The 19,422-nt window shown below is 41.5% G+C and overlaps 3 protein-coding genes across 4 annotated transcripts; 2 read left to right on the forward strand and 1 right to left on the reverse strand.

Annotated features, from left to right (window-relative positions):
- The first annotated feature begins 90 nt into the window (after positions 1 to 90).
- dis3 (DIS3 exosome endoribonuclease and 3'-5' exoribonuclease) lies at positions 91 to 9,229 on the forward strand. Its single transcript, XM_060073633.1, has 22 exons — positions 91 to 427; positions 579 to 736; positions 1,027 to 1,217; positions 1,395 to 1,468; positions 1,615 to 1,782; positions 2,096 to 2,263; positions 2,477 to 2,590; positions 2,832 to 2,969; positions 3,188 to 3,334; positions 3,476 to 3,592; positions 3,703 to 3,804; positions 4,196 to 4,260; positions 4,493 to 4,577; positions 4,784 to 4,911; positions 5,271 to 5,357; positions 5,557 to 5,713; positions 6,401 to 6,615; positions 6,986 to 7,154; positions 8,038 to 8,196; positions 8,314 to 8,436; positions 8,611 to 8,709; positions 8,796 to 9,229. Exons 1-21 carry the CDS (start codon positions 209 to 211, stop codon positions 8,677 to 8,679), a joined length of 2,853 nt encoding a protein of 950 aa, XP_059929616.1. The 5' UTR covers positions 91 to 208; the 3' UTR covers positions 8,680 to 8,709; positions 8,796 to 9,229.
- bora (bora aurora kinase A activator) lies at positions 8,937 to 13,886 on the reverse strand. 2 transcript variants are annotated; one of them, XM_060073642.1, is made up of 12 exons: positions 13,759 to 13,886; positions 13,296 to 13,460; positions 13,070 to 13,179; positions 12,545 to 12,590; positions 12,370 to 12,451; positions 12,196 to 12,240; positions 12,016 to 12,072; positions 11,478 to 11,743; positions 11,124 to 11,283; positions 10,344 to 10,921; positions 10,008 to 10,148; positions 8,937 to 9,915 (listed from the first exon to the last, which is right to left on the reverse strand). In XM_060073642.1, exons 2-12 carry the CDS (start codon positions 13,437 to 13,439, stop codon positions 9,895 to 9,897), a joined length of 1,650 nt encoding a protein of 549 aa, XP_059929625.1. In that variant the 5' UTR covers positions 13,440 to 13,460; positions 13,759 to 13,886; the 3' UTR covers positions 8,937 to 9,894. The 2 variants fall into 2 exon arrangements, with proteins under 2 accessions (XP_059929625.1, XP_059929626.1); XM_060073643.1 differs by having other exon boundaries at positions 13,070 to 13,176; positions 13,759 to 13,870.
- Positions 13,887 to 14,032: 146 nt separating this feature from the next.
- Positions 14,033 to 15,930, forward strand: mzt1 (mitotic spindle organizing protein 1). Its single transcript, XM_060073650.1, has 3 exons — positions 14,033 to 14,395; positions 15,000 to 15,145; positions 15,472 to 15,930. The coding sequence occupies exons 1-3, from the start codon at positions 14,344 to 14,346 to the stop codon at positions 15,493 to 15,495; spliced, it is 222 nt and encodes a 73-aa protein (XP_059929633.1). The 5' UTR covers positions 14,033 to 14,343; the 3' UTR covers positions 15,496 to 15,930.
- Positions 15,931 to 19,422: the final 3,492 nt, after the last annotated feature.

Genomic DNA, 19,422 nt, shown 5'->3' on the forward strand with positions numbered 1-19,422 from the left:
TTGTATTAAATGAAAGAAGTTCTGCATGTTATGTACGCTTATCTTACTGGTTGTTAGTTTTTTTGTGAACTCCGCTAAACGTCCTTCTTTTCCACCGTCATGTGTTGGTGCCGCACATGAGTTTCTGGCTTTGGTTGATGGCCAGTGTTCTTACTGTCGAATAAGGGAAACTAATCGGACATATTGTATTTTATACCTTCACTCAAACATGTTGAAATCTAAAACATTCGTTAAGAAAACCCGGTCAGGGGGGGTGATGAAAATAGTGCGTGAACACTATTTAAGAGACGATATCTGGTGCGGAAGCGAGATCTGCACAGAGTGCAAACAAGAGTCCACGGTGCTGCAGAAGGACTCCTGCATTGAGAGCGACCTGTGTTCCTTTCCACATTATCTAGTCCCTGACACCAATGTGGTGCTGCATCAGGTACTATTGAGATTATGACTATTTCATGTCAGTGTTATTATGTCGATTTAACTCGAAATTGTTCACACAAATGATGAACCTCAAGACACATTTATGAACCTAGTTCTAGTAGTAGTCAAAGAATGACCCTTCATAATTGTCTCCTTTACAGATCGATGTGTTGGAAGATCCTCTGATTCGTAATGTCATTATCCTACAAACAGTACTACAGGAGGTGCGCCACCGCAGCGCACCGGTCTACAAACGCCTTAAGGATATTATCCATGAAAAAGAAAAACACTTCTATACATTTACCAACGAGCACCACAGGTAAACAGTTGTTTATTCATGAAAAAAAACCATTAATCTCAACAACCTAATTCCATCATAATGATCATAAAAAATCGTGATCATAAATTCCCCAAATCTGTAAACTATGCAGACTATAATACTATACAGATTTAATTGCATTTTGTTAGGTTTGTTAATTGTCTGATCTCTTTGCTGATCATTGTGGATTTTTATGAATTTTCTGATGAATATGGGAACATAGGCACTACTACCCAAAAGCGTACTATTTTTAATACAAATGTCTATCTACCTGACTCATGATTGTTCAGAGACACATTCATCGAGCGAGAGCCAGGGGAGAGCGCCAACGATCGCAATGACCGTGCCATCCGGGTGGCCGTCAAATGGTACGGTCACCACCTGGACACTGCAGAGTCAGACGGCCTGAAGGTGGTTCTCATTACAAACGACCAGGGCAACAAGGAGAAGGCAGAGGAGAGTGGCCTGCTGGTGTACAAATGTAAGCCCTCTATACAAGGAGGCTGTGCTTCAGTTGCATGATTCAATTTTAGAATACGAAAGTATAGAATAACGAGTATCATGTCTGAGGGAAGTGCCCTGATTTGATTAAATCTCTATTTAAACCCTTCGATTGGTTGTCATCCTTTCCCAATAAAACGGTTTATCTCTTCACTAGGCGAGGATTACATCAAGAGTCTGCTAGCCAACCCGGAGCTGGTGGATCGCCTGGCTCTGACCAATGACGAGACGGTAAACATTGGATGGAGCATTTTCTGGGAGAGCAATTTGTAGATGGGGTTTTAAAGGAACATCCAACAGCATTCGCATCTGTTTCTTCTTCTACCCCCAACCTCTGGCCTCCTGCTGCACTGCACTCCCCGCCTCCCTCTGTTTAGAAAGACATCAGTAGCAGCAAGGTGCTGTTCCCTGAGCACCTCCCTCTGTCCAGGATCCAGATGGGCATAAAGGGTGGTACCTTCCTCCAGGGCACCTTCAGGGCCAGCAGGGACAACTACCTAGAGGCCACGGTGTTCGTCCAGGGAGAAGGAGAGGACACAACTGAGGTGTGTGTGTGACGTGTGTGTGTGTGTCATTCTTTATTATTGATTCCCTGATTATTTGTCACATGTTTTTTAATGGATTTTTGAAAGTGCTGAATAAGTGCATAATGCACAGTTTTGGGAAACGTACATGGATCATAATTATGCACTTTCAGATATAGGTTCATCAAAGGACATGCCCAAATGGATCACCTCTCTTTTAATGATGCAGATGGCGATAGCGAAGTCGAATATGCAACCAAAGCATTAAAATGTACACCAACACCTGTGCTATGTGTGACTCTACTCAAATTCTACTCCTCCTCTTTACTCCCAGGTTATTCTGCAGGGCCTCCATAACCTGAACAGGGCCATTCATCAGGATGTGGTCGCCGTCCAGCTGTTGCCACGGGAAGAATGGGTGGCGCCCTCCTCAGTGGTCTTGCTTGACGAAAGGGAAGCGAAGGACGAAGACGACACAGAGGAAGAGGAGAAAGAGAAGGCTGTGAGAGGAGTTATTATTATCCTGTAGTTGAAGGTTTATTATTATGTCTGAGTTATAACTGCCTGTTTAAGATGCATGCAATAAATATTTGGTTGAAGAGGAGAACTTGTGGCCTTTTAAGGGGACAGATTGGCCATTTAAATCAAAGTGGAGGTGCCAGATTGTCTCTGCATCAACTGAGTAAATCTTTTTTCTTCTTGGCTCGTTGACTAGATGAAGATCATAGCGGACGATGCCGCCCGGAAGCCTACAGGGAAAGTGGTGGCAATCATCAAAAGAAACTGGAGGCCGTTTTGTGGCATGCTCAATAGCTCCCTTATCAAAGAGGTAAAGACACTGGACTTGCATTACTTCATACAAATGTTATTATTTATGTTTAAAGGGATTTTTATTCCATCTGATGTACTTCTGAATTCAAGTACCGGTCAATGTTAAATCTATGTAGCCTTTTTTTTTTTTAATTATTATTTTTTTTTTATGTAGCTTGAGAGAAAAAATACTTTTTAAGCTGAGTTGATAAAAAGATAGTGCCATCAATATTGATCCGTTCTCCTTTCTCCTGTTTTAGTCAACCCGACACCTGTTCACACCAGCTGACCGCCGCGTTCCTCGTATCCGCATTGAGACGCGCCAGGCCGCCGCCCTGCTCAGCCAGAGGATCATGGTGGCTATCGACGGCTGGCCCAGGCACTCCAGATACCCACATGTGAGTCACCACATCAATATTATAATGTGTAAATACCAAACACATTTGTTAATGTTTTTTCTTAATGATATATGAATGCAACTACAATCAACCATTTAAGCTTGGCTAAAGGATAATTTGATCCAAAAAGGAAATGTCCCAAACGGAGTCCTGAGTGGATGAATCTCCTGTTCACGTCCTCCCCTTTTCCCGCCACATCCTCCTGCCCCACCCACCAGGGTCACTTTGTACGCAGTCTGGGCGCCGCGGGCGACAAGGAGACGGAGACAGAAGTGCTGCTGCTGGAGCATGACGTGCCTCATCAGGACTTCTCCCAGGCCGTGCTTAGCTTCCTGCCAAAGATGCCGTGGTCCATTACACCAGAGGTAACCACTTAGCAGACATGTTAATCACTCCGAGAAGTGATGTGGGCTTTTCTCGCTTCAATTGAAATTGTGAATATTGACTATTGAGTTTTTTAATATCTTTATAATGTATCATTAAAACAACGCTGGGTTGATCTGCAGGACATGGCCGTGAGAGAGGATTTGAGGGCTCTGACTGTATGCAGTGTTGATCCTCCTGGATGCACTGATATAGACGACGCACTCCACTGCAAAACGCTTGAGAATGGAAACTTTGAGGTAACACACGCACACCTGCAAAAAACAACAACATATAACTCTTTAATTATATGTTAAACAAATGAACATTCAAAACATGCCATGTTAACTAGCCTATTTGCTGTCCGTAGGTGGGTGTTCACATTGCAGATGTCAGTCACTTCATCAGACCAGGGAATGCTCTAGACCTGGAGGCGGCAAACCGTGGGACCACGGTCTACCTGTGTGGCAGGGTGAGGAGAAATGCATCTTGGGGTGTAATCGTTAGTGGGGACCAAGTATTCATATTGATTCCTCACAGTTTTCCTACTAGGTTTCTAAGAAATCCTGCTATTTGGTTGTGGTTGGGGTATCGTTTTGGAAAATGGCAGCAGTCGTTGTAATGTCAGATTTCAATATTTATTGATTTGCATGTTTCAAATTGACCTGGATAAACTAGATGTGTTTTCAGGATTCAGATAAAGGCTAACACACATGAATCCTAAAGGTGTGTTAGCCTTTAGGATTCATGTAAAGGCTAAAACACCCTTAATTGCAGTTTAAAGAATGATAATTAAATGGCGAAAATAGAGATTCTATAAAAGGGCTTTACAAAGCTTTCATGATTTGCTGTTGTTTTTTCAGAGGATAGACATGGTCCCAGAACTGCTCAGCTCCAACCTCTGTTCACTACGCTCCAATGTAGAGAGGTGAGACCATGCTAGTCAAAACAAAATTGACTGGCACAATGACAAGTCATTTTTTTCACATGCACAATGCACATCTGATTTGTTTTTGATTCCTCCCGGTTACTTACTTAATATTGTATTGTTGCTGCTATGTGTGTTAAGGTACCAAGCATAAGAATTTTACTGATGTGTACTTTTACAATAAGAATGTAATAAAAGTAATTTGGATTCTGATTCTGTTTCTCCACACCAGGCTTTCTTTCTCCTCTATATGGGAGATGGACGACAAGGCAAACATCGTAAAGACCAGATTCACAAAAAGTGTCATTAACTCAAAGGTAGAGAGCAACACACACCCAAACGGCCCCTTTTAATTACCGTTTTATACACCCCAACAGATCTTTTACCACTTAAACAAGATACAGGTCTCCTATTAAGGGGCTTTACAGTCTCTTGTCTTGGCATTTGTGTAACAAACAATCCTTCCTCATTTAAATTTTCTCCGCTCTTTGGTGTTGTTCGCGGTGCTTCTGATTTGGCACAGGCGTCTCTGACCTACGCCGAGGCCCAGCTGAGGATCGATGACACCAACATGAATGATGACATCACCAACAGCTTGCGAGGGCTCAACAAGCTCGCCAAGATCCTCAAGAGGCGGAGGATCGAGAAGGGGTGCGCAGACGCTGCCATACAAATAAACAACTGACTGTATCCCTGTCACCAGAAAGCATTATTGGCTTAGAGTATTGGCTTAGCATTGTATTTTCCTTATTGGTGGATCGATTTTAAATGTGTGGTAAATTGTTTTCACTAGCATCATTTGCTGAAACATTTTTATATCTATATTTTTAGACTTTTGTTTTGAATTGTGTTTTTTCTCAATTAACTTTTGTAAAATTATTACACAAAAGCATTCCGTTAACAATATAAATAAAATCTGCTGATAATCCGTATGGATCTACTCTTCGAAGGGTAAATCCTAGATGTGGTCTTCTGGCATGTGACTCGCATTGTGTTTTATTGATTTCTAGTGCGTTGACACTATCTTCGCTCGAGGTGCGTTTCCACATAGACAGTGAAACCCACGACCCCATTGACCTCCAGACCAAAGAGTTGATGTAAGTGGAACAAACCCGTGTCTCTATCACATTGAAACAATTGATTTACTGTTGTGGGAAATTATTCTCTTTTTGTCTATTCCCAAATGTGATCTGCTTGATTATCAAAACAAAAAAAATGAAGACATTCACTCTGTCTGCTACGAATGTAGTTAATGCCCGGAACACAAGATCATGTTGTTGTTCCCTCTGCGCTCAGGGAGACCAACTCCATGGTGGAGGAGTTCATGTTGCTCGCCAACATCTCCGTGGCCCAGAAGATCTACGACGAGTTCTCGGAGTGTGCCCTGCTCAGGAAGCACCCGGCCCCGCCTCCCTCCAACTATGACATCCTCAACAAAGCGGCCCAGTCCAAGGTGACATTCATCACCAACTCTGATCTCGGCAGCCGTGCTTAATAGTGCAATTCATTTGGATTCTTCTGAACTTGCCCTACATTTCAACTAACGTACTCTGAACTTTACTCTGCCTGAAGGATACATTGTCATACGTTGACCTCTACAGAGTAGATGATGTTCAAAATACTGTGTTTTACTTGTGATTCAAATAATGCATCTGTCACTTAACACTCATATATATATATATATATATATATATATATATATATATATATATATATATATATATATCATATCAATTTAATTGAGGGAGAACGAAATAAATGAATGTAGTATGTCCTCTTCATGCTTCAGAGATGCTTCTAACTTTTAGGTAAATCGATAAAGCCTCTACAGTTTCCTTGTACTGAATTGATGATGTAGGCAAGACTAATAACAATGTATTTTAAGCCCCTAGTTGACAGCGGTGAAAGGATGATTCGCCCACAGCGAGAATCCATGAAAATATTCTGCTTTGTCGACAATACCACAACAAAGAGAGTGTCCGACTGTAATAAATGTCTAGTTTGGGATTCCAGCCTTGGGAGATGATGTGATGGGAAAATCCATTTCTACCAATAAGAATTTTGTCCTCTGTACCTTTAATGTCTCTTCTCATCAGTCTGGGCATTAACGCGGGTCTCCCATGGTTTCCGTTGGTTGCAGGGTCTGGACATCCACACAGACTCGGCCAAGGCCCTGGCAGACTCTCTAGACATGGCCAAGGTGGACGGCTTCCCCTACTTCAACACTCTGCTGCGCATCCTGGCCACGCGGTGCATGATGCAGGCCGTGTACTTCTGCTCCGGCATGGACAGCAACTTCCACCACTACGGCCTGGCCTCGCCCATCTACACGCACTTCACGTCGCCCATCAGGAGGTGGGTGTCATGCACACACGTGGGATGAAAAGTCACATACATAAATAAATCACCCTGCAAGTTATGTAGTTATTTTAATAATTTGTGTTTGATGCCTTCTTATGGAGTCTGACCAACCACCAATGATTCATTATGTTATCATGCACATTCATTATGTTATTTGGCCACCTTGTCTAAAGGCTAAGCAAAAAAAAAGGGATCTGTTATAAGCTGGCTTTGAAATAAGTCAACAGAATTAGCATTGCTGTTTTTTCTTATTCAATCGTTCTCTCGCACTCTTCATCCAACGTATAATACCCTTAATGTAATGTAACATATGACCCCAAGGGTTTTGTTCGACCCAGGCTAATCCTCTGTTCTTCTTCTGCAGATACTCTGACATCATGGTGCATCGCCTGCTGGCCGTGTCCATCGGGGCAGACTGCACCTACCCTGACCTGACGGACAAACACAAGCAGTCGGCCCTCTGCAACAACCTCAACTACAGACACAAGATGTCTCAGTATGCACAAAGGGCGTCCGTGGCCTTCCACACGCAGGTGAGCACCCACATTAAGTAACTAATCCCCTGTGCACTGATGACAAATTGTTTCCATGACGTGCAAACAACTACCCGAAACACAGCTGTGGCCACAAGGGGCCACAGCTGTGAACCAATGGGTCTCTAAGAAATTGGTCTCTAAGAAAATAGGGGGCCCTGTGTATTAATTATTCATAGTGTCTGTGCCTCGGATCAATGTATTGATTGTGGGAAACATTGTTGTGAGAATTAAGCTTTGTCAGAGAAGTAATTGCAAAACCATGCATGTTTGAAATATGAAACCTTTTCATACGTTTCACTTTCCCTCCATCTTTTTGCTGTAGTTTTTTTTTAATAGAACTGGATCAGTAGTCAATCAGATGTAGGTTACCAGGGGCGCTTCTAGGATTTGGGTCTCCTCAGCTCAGAGATCTGTAGGGGGTCCGTGCCCCGGGGGAGCCTCGCCCAGAATATTTTTATAAAAAAAGCTTTATTTGTATGCCTTTTTTTTTGCACGTTTGAGCACTTAGTATCTTATTGAGTAGAGGCAGAATACTTCTGAACTGCTGTAATTTAATATTTATTGACATGAAGTACCAGACTAGTGAAAAACAGTTTAACCCCTTTTTAGATACAAGTCTAAAAGTGTGTGTAGAGATATACCCTGTAGCTCTCTCTCTCGCTCAATGCAAGTGTGGCAAGTCATTTGAAGTACCGGTAGATCTGTTGCATAAATGAAACACGGAGGAAACAAGAAATTCTCTGGTTTTTGATCAACATATATCATACTATTTTGATATGGACAGGTGTATCGATTCAAGGCTATTTCTTAAGACGACCTCTCTGCAGATCACCAACCACTCTGGCATGCTATGCTCACAATTGCATTTGTCTCCTCCTAGTTGTTCTTCAAGAGCAGAGGGATCGTCAATGAGGAGGGCTTCATCCTGTTTGTCAGAAAGAACGCCATCATAGTGCTGATCCCAAAGTTTGGTCTGGAGGGAACGGTCTTCTTTGACAACAAGGACAAGACCGGCCCCAAACTGGTCTTTGATGAAGAGGTAAATGCTTCTCCCAACTATAGTCAATGCCTCAATGGAGTCGGAACAAAAAAAAGGGTGAAAGCGCTGCTCTGAAATCTGTCACTAATCTCTACCCTGCATCACTTATCTCTACAGGGACCGTCTTTGATGGTGGAGCAGCACACCTTTAAAATATTCGACAAGGTGAAGGTGACCATCAGTCTGGATGACTCAAATGTTCAGCACCAGAAGATCCGTATGTCTCTTGTGGAACCGGAGGTAAAACCTGCATTAGTTTAGTACTAACCATTCTGTTTTTTGTTCCCCAAAATTTTTATTTCTTGTTTATACTGCTATGATGATACCTGTCCATCCATTTCTACCATTTCAAATTTAGCTTTGTTTTTCTATTATTGTATCATAAAATGTCATTTTCTTTGTTCGTGTTTTTAGATTCCAGGTGTTAGTGTTCCAGTCCCAGAGGTGGGACCAATGGCCAAGAAGCCCAAACTTGACGTCTGAATGGCTCACCAAGCATCAATAAGCCCCAATGTAACTAGGAGCCAATTCCATTGTTATTAAATGGCTATTTTCAGTATTGTTTGTTTTGTTAATCGCTGAGTGTGCTTCCTTTACAGGGCAAGTTGTCTTTAAAGGAAAGGACCCGAGTCCTTGAGGGGTGGTTTTAGCTGGAAGACCGTTTTTTTTTTTTAGACCTTCTTGCTCAGAAATCATTACTTTTGTAATATTTGGTTTAATCAGTTATGAAAACAGAAACGTTTATCAATAAAGATGCTTTTATTTTCATCAACATTTGGTTGTTTCACAAGCCAAACCATAATATAGCTTATACCCAGCCAGCACAATGGATATCGGTCACTACAGTATCTACCTAAAGTAATAAATACATTCATGTGTTTTTTTTCTACTTTACTGGACGAACATGCAACTGTATCCAGATTAAGTCCTCACATGTTTATTGAATCGGGTTAAAAGGAGTCCTCCGTTTTGTCACAAATCAACCATAACAATTGTTTGCTAAGAAATAAAGACATTTATACTTGTTTACCAAGTGGAGTCAAGTCTTTTTGTTAATGTTTTTCCCTTATATGAATTATTCTGGGTTTAGTCAATATATTACAGAAATACAGTCGTAGCTCAACTATTGGTTGTATTACGAACCAGTGGCATCAAACCTATATGGTGCACAATAAAACGTGTAATATCAGTAAAAAAAATTAACATTTTATCAAGTCCATGATAAACACCAAGTTAAAAGATGTCTAATTACCTGATGTCAATCTTAAGTTTAAATTTCCTATTAATATCACCACAAAACATTGTATAAAATATGCATTAAAAAAAAAAGAGGTCATTGTTGTGCAAGTAGCAGTACAGAAATGACATTTCACATGTAAAATCACTTTTCTAATGCATACAATCATTAAAGCCCCCTCCCCGAAAGATTGTTTTCATTCTCATAGAATTGGTGCAAATATAACTTTGGGGTAAAACATTCCCATTGCAACCGGGAGTAACAACTTAAGCATTTATAAGTACCGGTACTCCTTTTAAAGATCATGTCAAAGAGTTGAAGGTTGTTGCAGGGAACAAAATATACCCAAGTATGGTTTGGCTCTGTAAGCATGAAGCGGACAAGCTGCTTCAAAAAACAAAAAAACACATTTGATTGCATCATCGGCTTCAGTAGCTGCTTGTTCCCAGGATACAGCAGGCTCAGTGGTGAGTGTTAAAGTACTATGGGGAAAATGTTAAAAACAGGTTATACATATGGTTTTTTCGAACCTCAGTTCAGCCACATTTTTCAGTTGACTAGCACTTGCATCTACCTTTGATTTAGACTGCCTGGGAAACGGAAAGGCCTCGTCCGGGAGGTTTGAACTGAAGGATTCCTTGCCGTTACTCATGGAGCTGAGGCCATCGATAAGACTGGCCGTGCCCACTGAGGTAGTATTGTAGCCGCTGTCCACCTGCAAATCCACAATCAAAATTACAATCAGGTTCATTAACTGAACAAAACAAAAACATTTGAAAATGAGCATCCACATGAGAGGGGCATGTCAAAAGGGAAAGGAGAACCAACTTAAAACCATCAAAACAGAAAAGACCAAAGATCCCAAGAGTTCTCTGTCCATCCCTCCCAGCAGAGGAGCGCTCCCACACACCTGCATGCTGGAGTCGTAGCGTATGCTGCTCCCCTCCGCCAACAGAGACATGAACATGTGGGAGCTCTCCGTGGTCGACACGTTGCCCATACGCGAGCTGGTCAGCTGCTCCGAGGGCTCCCCGGCCTCCTCCCTCTCCATAATGTCCTCTAACCTCCCCTCAATGGGAGTCTCTTGCCCTGCCTCTTGCCCTGCCTCCTCCTCCTCCTCCTCCTCCTCCTCTCCGGCGCCTCTCTGAGAATGCGCCACGCCGGTGCAGAGCGGGCTGTCCCGGGCCGCGGGGGACGGCGGGTCGAACTCCATGGGGACGAGGGGCGGCGAGGCCAACGGGTCGTTGCGCAGCTTGGGGTTGAGGATAGGGGAGAGGGGCGGGGACGCCCAGCACCGGGCTCTGGCCCTGGCCCTGCTGCCGCTGCTGGGGTGGCACTGGTTATGGAAGGGGAGCTTGCGCGGGGAGCAGTTCCGGATGGGAGAGCAACCCTCGCCATATGGGCTCCCCGAGCAGGAGTAAATGTCCATGTCCACCGGGACGCCGGCGGCGCCATCTGGAGTCAGGAAGCTCAGCTGTTTCCTCTCCCCTGGGGACCACAGGAGATTTGTACCTCGGAAATAAATAGACTGAGTAGGACGGCATTGTTTTGCGTCTCAAGAAAGACAATGGAGGCTAGTGAATCTGTTCACGACATCCAGATTTAAATTGCATTAAGAAATGTACAGTAAAGTAAAGTAAACGGTAAACACCAAGCATGAATTACATCACGTAACACACGAGGGACTCACCGGAGCCTATGGGTGTGCACGATACGCGAGGGCCGATGGGGGAGACCGAGGGGGTGAATAAACCAGAAGGTGAGGACCTATCTGGGAACATGGGACTAATGCTGCCCAGGCTGTGGTCACGGAAACGACCGTTGGGGACCGGACTAGATGAGAGCTGGCCCTGCAATGGAGGGAACACGCATCACTTATTCATTGCTGCTCTTTCCCCTCTCAACAAAGAAAGCAGCACACATTAGACTTGTAAAAGCATTCCAACGCAATACTTAAAAGAAACAACATTTGCTTTCTTCAGATCACTAAATGTTTCCTCTGAATATACTTGGAATCAAAAGCCTTGTAGTCCCCATGACTCACTGTGGACGACGGTGTGGTTGCCATGATGTCGCAGGCCAGAGGGGAGGAGAGGAAGGAGGACGCCACCTTGGGAGCCCCCAGCGAACCCGCGCTGACCCCCGTGGACATGGGCCCCGTCGCGGGACTCCTCTCCGGGCTGGACGTGCCCGAATGGTCCGAGCCGCTGTGGCTGTCCTGACCGTCCAGAAACAGCTTCCTCCTAAGGGAGGAGGAGCTGAGGCACTCCTGCACCCCCTCGCTGGCGTCCTGGCTGAGGTAGTAGTCTCCTGGTCAACCAGACCACAGCTGGGTTAGCACACACACCCACATTACATTTACGTTCAACACATTTGGATGCGTTTTATACATGCATCATGTCACTTTTTCACTGCACCATTACTATTTTTAGTGCCATTTTATCATCCCATGAATTGTTGCTATAAATTTGAATCAATTCATGGTGAAAACGTTCAGTGATGATTTCAAAACAGAAAGGGATGGCTTGAGGGAAACGGTTATTTAGTGAGCGTGGAGATAGGCTTTAAAAAGGGAGGCTTACCTAGAATCTTCTCCAAATCAAAAGCCACAGGCAAGGAAAGGGTAGTCTGACAGGCAACTGAAACAAATTAATGCCAAAACAAGGAACCAAGTGAGATAAAGAAGAATTAGATAATAACCTGAGAATCCTGCTTTAGAGAAACAATATCCCAAATTTTCTTAAAAAGGTTCATATACCAACCATTGAGCGTTTCCGGTTCCTCGATGATGTTTGGTGAAATACAATCTAAAAGAGTAGAAACGGAAGAAAATAAAAAACATGTATAGACGCAAAGCATGGCGACTACACATCTCCATTACTCCTTGCGTCTGGTTAACCAAGGACATCTATTATCACATCAAATCCAACACTTACTTGTTTTATTGCGAATAAAAGTGTTTTTCCGAGATACAGGGGCTGCCCAAGGAGATGGAACGATTGCTCCTTTGGTGAAAAACTGAATTAAATAGTAAAAAGATAGTTAAACATGTGAATCACTTACATGTGATCAATTACAAAAACATCTTATTTACTATGGTTGTGAATATACCTGTTCGATAGCATGTTGCCGCTTTTCTTCAACTTCAGAATCTATCCTGGTTATCCGAAACAAAATGGGTTTAAAATATGATCTATCAGCATTCACTCATAGCATGCTACATCTCTTAAGACAAATATTGGATGCATGCATTGTAAATAGATAGACGTGTGCCCAAACAAAAATCATGCCTCTTTAAGTAATCAGCCACTCTGAATAAGAGTAAATGTTCAATTAATCTGTTGAATATTGATAGCTCTAAGTGACACCTTTACAGTCTAAGCTTCTCAAAAACCCACTGCTCTTCCAATTAATGATAAAAACTCAAACTAGGATTCCAAAACCAGTTACAAACCCTTAAGGGTTCTGATGGGATATTGGCATACTGCACATATTGGATGTGACATAATACAAGGGTTGAAAAGATCTTACCAACTAAATATGTTGGTTGAAAGTCAACAGATTTTCAGATTCACAATTATTCAAACAACTAACTTATTGTATAGCCCCAGACTAAGCCATGCACAGACTACATACATTGTCTGACTTAAGTAGACGGCCTGTCTTTGGATGTCCTCTGGGTTTATGTCAACAGGCAGAAGATTGGCCATTTCCTCAATAGCCCAGTCAAATCCTCCCGTAACCTTCTGTCAACAGCAAATAAACGGTTATCAGAAAACCATTTAGAGTCAGATGGAGATTATATCTGATACATGTGATTTATAAACATTTTTTTAATTGTTGTCCCGTGGTATAAACGTACAGCTTTACAGTGCTTGAAGACAGATGGGCTTGGCCCCAGGAGCTCCTGGAGGTGGTGGTAATCATTTGGGCTCTCAAATGGGTTCCGTATTAAATGCTTCCCAGGGGTTTCTGGTGTGATTTGTACTTCAATTTGGTCCCCCATTTTAAAGACCAAACAGCACTCCTATTTAGCAAAGACACGAGAACAAAACAGATGATTTCAGGATATTGCAAACAGTCTTTATTCGCACAATATAGGAATAATGCTTTTTTTTTTATATATCGATTCGAATAACTCGATTAAGTTATACATTGATTGCGTTTGTATTAGGGACTTCTGGTTGACTGCCTGGCAAAAGACTTAGCTCGATAAAAAAATCACCCCATGACACAACCAATGGCCTCAAGTTCTTACACAATTGCACGTTAGTTTCATCATTGATTAAACTAATCAATGGATTATATTAACTGATAATACTTACAATATATCTCAAAACATCAACCAGCCTTCGTTCAAGTCACTAGTATCACGGTTAAAGTTTCAAAATGTTGTTTCAATTTCCCCCAAAGGTCTGACCAGCCAATAGAAATGTCCGATGAAGTGTCGGGGAACCAATAGGATTACCCCGTCGTCATATCCTGTCCGTCACAAGTGTTGCCAGATTGGATCACATTTCCCTCTCAATCTGACAACCATTGCTGGGGCGCGCTGCAGCAAGGGATGCCAGATTGTGCGGGAAATTTGGCCCAATCTGGCAACACTGTATCGTCATTTGTGTTTGGTAGAGTAGGCGGGCTATCAAAAGACTGTTCATTTCACATTCAGGAATGATTTCATAAACACTGGTCTAATTGCTGAGATAACGATTACTTTTCAAATTTATAGTCTAGTAATATATTTCAACGAATGGTGGACTTATCTCAAGTCACTGTTGGTGTTTGTTAAGCCTTACGGTGGTGGTCCTGCTAGCTAGCCTGCTGGTCAAAGGTATTAGCCAGCCCTCGATAGGCACTAACCTCTTCAATAAGTCAGTAAGTGAATTAAAGTCTACCTCTGAACCTTTGCGATGGCAAGTGGAGCCAATGCAAACATGACTGCTGTTCGGGAGACAATGGACGGTAAATAGGGTTGAGATTTAATGACATATTCTGAGCAGTGCGCTTCTGCATATACAATAGGTATGACTAACGCGTGTACATACAATTAATATACGACTAATGACACATGGTTATTGGTAGTACAACGGTGTGTTACAATACGTTTAACTAACGTGTGTATATATTGAATATACTACAAAAGACATATGGTTATTGGCAGTACAAGTGTGTGTTACAATACGTATAACTAACGTGTGCATACATTTAATATGACACATGGTTAATGGCAGTACAACAGTGTATTACAATACGTTATTGTTGTAAAGACTGACAAAACCCCATGTAACAGTTATAACATGAGACAATAATATTATGTTGTAACTTAAGTTACCCCTCAGATGATGCTGGATCTGAAATCACATCTGTTAATATGTGTGTTTAGAAGGAGAATGTGAAGTAAAAACTAAGATTGGTATTTATATTGTACCTTTTTAATTTTCTCATTAATAGTTTTTTTCCCATGTCGATTAGATTTGGTATAGTTTCTAAGTGCTCATTTGCAAGGGTTCTCCTCATGTTGTGTTGCTTTAAATGACTCCATGTTCTTGTTTGGGTTTTCTACTAGTGTTGTTGGAAATCTCCAGATTGCTGAACACGGGCTTGGATATGGAGTCGCTATCGATCTGCGTGCGGTTGTGTGAACAAGGCATCAATCCGGAAGCCTTGTCTTTAGTCATAAAGGAACTGCGCAAAGCATCCGACTCATTGAAGGTATGCAAATATAATTTGGGGTATTGAAGGGAATTAGGAAATTAAGAAATAATCAATTATTCAAGTCATATTTCTACCCAATACTCAAAACTAGAATTTTCTGCCTCAATAATTTAGAACAATATTGATGTTAAAAGTGTTAAGTAACATTATCAAGATTCACTGAGTGGGGGAGCCTTTATTTATTTTGGTCAAGTTCAGTTAAAAAATCTTTGCGCAAAAGTGTGGTATTCGAGACATCTGATCTAAAAAAGCAACACTCCAAAGCATTGCTTTGTGGTTCTGGTGTATTGTATTCTGTTTCATATTTATATTGTTGTCTCCAGGCTTCTGACAACTCCACTAGCTGAAAAGGCATCAGATCCTGTTCCAGTCCAGTACTCCATTGCAAAACATTTCTCAATGTGTTGTCATGGGCCTTGTGTGCCCACTACAAAGGCCTATCCCTGTCTATGCCCAGTCCATTTCTTTGTTTGTTATTACACGTGACACGTTACACATTTGTATTGCCATGGTTCATAGCATCACCAAATGTAAAGAGCCTTACAACCTCAGTCTCTGCCCAAAAATCTAACAAATATGTTTTTGATGTATTTTTACATAAATTATAATCCCCATTTTGCGTCTGGAATTGTGTGCAGAGAAAATGTCTTGCACCTAGTAAGCAAAATATTTTTTGGTTTGTTTCCTTGTTTTATTTGTTTTCATCCTTTATACATTTGTAGTGAATTGTTATTTTTATTTTCATGTAAATTTACATGACAATAAACCGTCACTAGATGGCACTGTGTCTTTCTTTAATATACAATATATTGATGCGGTGTTTTTGAATATGTTTTTTTAACGCATAATTGATCTCTGACACTTAACATTTGACCACAAAACGAATACATAGACTGCATGTCTATTTTAAGTATTGAATTACTTTTCAAGTAAATTATGACGTGTTTATGATCCTTATCTTTGTTATAAATAAAAATTAATGAAGCTAATCAAGGATCATGTTTTAATACATATTTTTTCCAGTTTCTTGCAATAATTGATCATTAGACATTTTAATATGGAAATATTTGAAGAAAATATTTTACGTATATCCTAAGTAGATGAGAGCGCACAATTCCACTGAAGCCAAAAGGGAAGGTCAAGGTTACAACATTTGTTCACCTGACGACTTTGTAGACTATGAAACATGGAACTCACGGCATTAAGTGACTTGAACTTAATCCTTAATAATATCAAAAAAAGATTGTACAGGAGACCTGACAAAAAAGGTATTTGATCAACCACCAGTAGCCATCATGTGTCCATCCACACAAAGCATTGTTTTGTTTCACGGCTGTTTGTAAACTGCCTCTATTCATCTTCAAGACGAGACAAAATGCTGAAAGCCCAAAACGCAACTCTGCAGGCCTATGTGCTTCTAGTTGCCACCTTGTGTGTGTGTGTGTGTGTGTGTGTATGTGTGTGTGTTCGTCCATATGGGAGAGTTCAGTCTTTCATTCACTGCACAAAGGAATTGAGCAACCCTTTCTAAGCTATCTGACAACATACCAGCCAAGTAACACCAGACTCTAAGAGAGAATGGGAAAGCAAGTGTGTCTACGGAAGCATTTCTGTCTTCCAACGGGCGGGCTCGTGTGTTCTTGAGTGACAGGCTCCTGGTCTCAAAATCTGGACGGGTCCTTTGATCTCCTAACACAGTTATCTCATGAGCGCCAGCATCGCAACTGCATCTGCACCAAACAATCTGATATATGCTATATACATCTACCTGAATGCCCTCAGGCCTAATCAACTGGGGCCTCTGTGGGGGGTGAGTTTGTGTTGCCTTTAAGATGTTAATGGTGAAAGAGCAACATTATTAACTTTTCTTTGACAAAAAGGGGAGTTGTAAGGTTTGCTTTCTCTTGATGGACGATCGGGGCATGGTGTTCAGAATGCATCTCTTTGTGTTTGATGTGTTTAAGGGGCTCCCCTTGCCTTAGACTGGTACTTTGATCTCCATAAAACAAAATATTCCCAAATCCCATAGTCCTAACTGAGAGATCGCCCACATATGCATAAAACATCTAAGAATAGTGCACTCAACTAGGCCACTGGTCAAATCACATGCCCATATAAACTTAAGAGGCAAGCAGGTCTCATAAAACAACTTCTAAAGATACTTTGTGCATACCAGCTCGGGATGTTGTGTCTGATTAGTGGAAGTATTCTCAGGTGTCAGAGAGAAAAATACCTTGTTTTGCATTTATATATGGCTACACTCCAATCCAATAGACTTTGTTACTTTTAATTAGGCAAATACATTGAGTTCAATTTTATGTAGGTTACAGACAACGTTAATTGTGCTTAATTGAAAGCAACAAAAAAAAAGACTGGTTCAGCCCCATTATTGACACTATCACATTTTTCATGCATTTGTATAGACAAAGACAAATCTTTAAAATGTGAGGTGATAGACTATTGGTTACATGCACACAATATAAAGCATATGTTTATTAATGGTGTATTTCACAGATAGGAGTTTGGTGACATTGTTAACATTAGCTTCAATGTCACAACATAAATATACAGGTTATATCTATTAAACGGTAAAATCACAGTGTTTAGACCCTAATTCAATTCTCGGCGAGAGGATTGGATCCTATAAACTAAAGGATCATTAACAATGATTAGAAACGATAATAGCATAGTAATCAAAATATGTAAAAAAGCAACAACTTCCAACTTGACTTTGTTGTTTTTGGACAATATCCAAACTGATTAATCCGCAAGTGATTGATTTACAGTTGTAATTAGCTATCCCCTGCATAGATGCATAATAATCTGATATCTCCACACACTGGTATTAAAGTATTAATTGGTTTCATTAACAAAGCAGTTAATTGAATAACAATTAACAAAGTTGGCAATGGCATCAACACGCGTACGTGTATAGTCCCCTGTGTTTTCCCATGCTAATCACAAAACCACGTTTTATCAGATTGTAATTTAGGGTGTTGGACTATGTAATGACTAATAAAATATTGGGTTTATTAGTTGATTTGAATAGCTCAGTGATGCGTTCCACCAATATTAAACATCTCGTGTTTAACAGGTAGGCACCATATGTTGCATTGGAATCCCATTTTGGCGGTAAATGGTGCTCTAATCAAAGCAGGTAATAAAAACAAGTTGGGCTAATTCAATCTCAGAGTTGTTGGGTTGAAGAGAGCAGATGTTCTAATTTGTTCTATTGTTTTCACCTTTCTTTGTTTTAGAAGTTTGCTTTTGTTTAGTCTATTTTTTTCTTCCTTCTTTTGGTACTTCTGTTTGAATTCCAAAGTTTTTTTTCCTCAATTTTACTTATAATAGAGACGGAGGGTGGACTAGCTGTCCACTTTCCTTAAAATAAGACAATGCCCGCCATATTGTGGTGACAGCTTGCATTGTGTGTGTGTGTGTCTGTTTCTGTTTGTGTGTCTCTGTGTGTGTGGGCATGCGTGTCAGTGTGCATGCGTGTGTGTGTGTGTGTGTGTGTGTGTGTGTGTGTGTGTGTGTGTGTGTGTGTGTGTGTGTGTGTGTGTGTGTGTGTGTGAGTGTGTGTGCGTGTGTGCGTGCGTACGTGTTGGTGTCAGTGTGTGTGGTAGGTGACAGAGGAGCGAACATGTATGTATGTGAGAAAGAGAGAGATGATGTGAGTGTGTGTGTGCATCGGTGTCGGCGTGTACCATGACAGCTTGTATTCTCTGTGATTAATGATGTGCTGTGTGACTTGATAAGTGCTACGGAGGACCAACGCTTGTTTCAATTAGACCTTGTGAAGGTCGCGACGCTATGCTGGCCTCTCATTATCATATCCATAATCAATCCACATTATCATAGGGGAATGTGAAGGGTGTGTGTGATCACTTGGTCAAACGCACACACATAAACAGACACACTGATGAACACACGCGAAGACACCTAATCACAAACCAAAACATGATGACATGCTCTCACTCACCAGAACACACACACTCACGCACACACACACACATCCTCCGTTCAAAGCTGATTTGAATCATAACGCTTGCTGTCGGAACCGATTTTGTCTGTTTGAATTAAGGGTGTACATGTAACAGACCAAGCAGCAATGACGGTGGTGGCATTTAAAACACAGTCCCGCACGCGCCCGTACTTATACACATACGCACACACACACAGACACAAGCATGCATGCGCACACACACACTTCCGTACACACACTAACGCACGCATACACACACACACACACACACACACACACACACACACAC

Source organism: Gadus macrocephalus, chromosome 15 (assembly GCF_031168955.1).
Source record: "Gadus macrocephalus chromosome 15, ASM3116895v1".
NCBI lineage: Eukaryota > Metazoa > Chordata > Actinopteri > Gadiformes > Gadidae > Gadus > Gadus macrocephalus.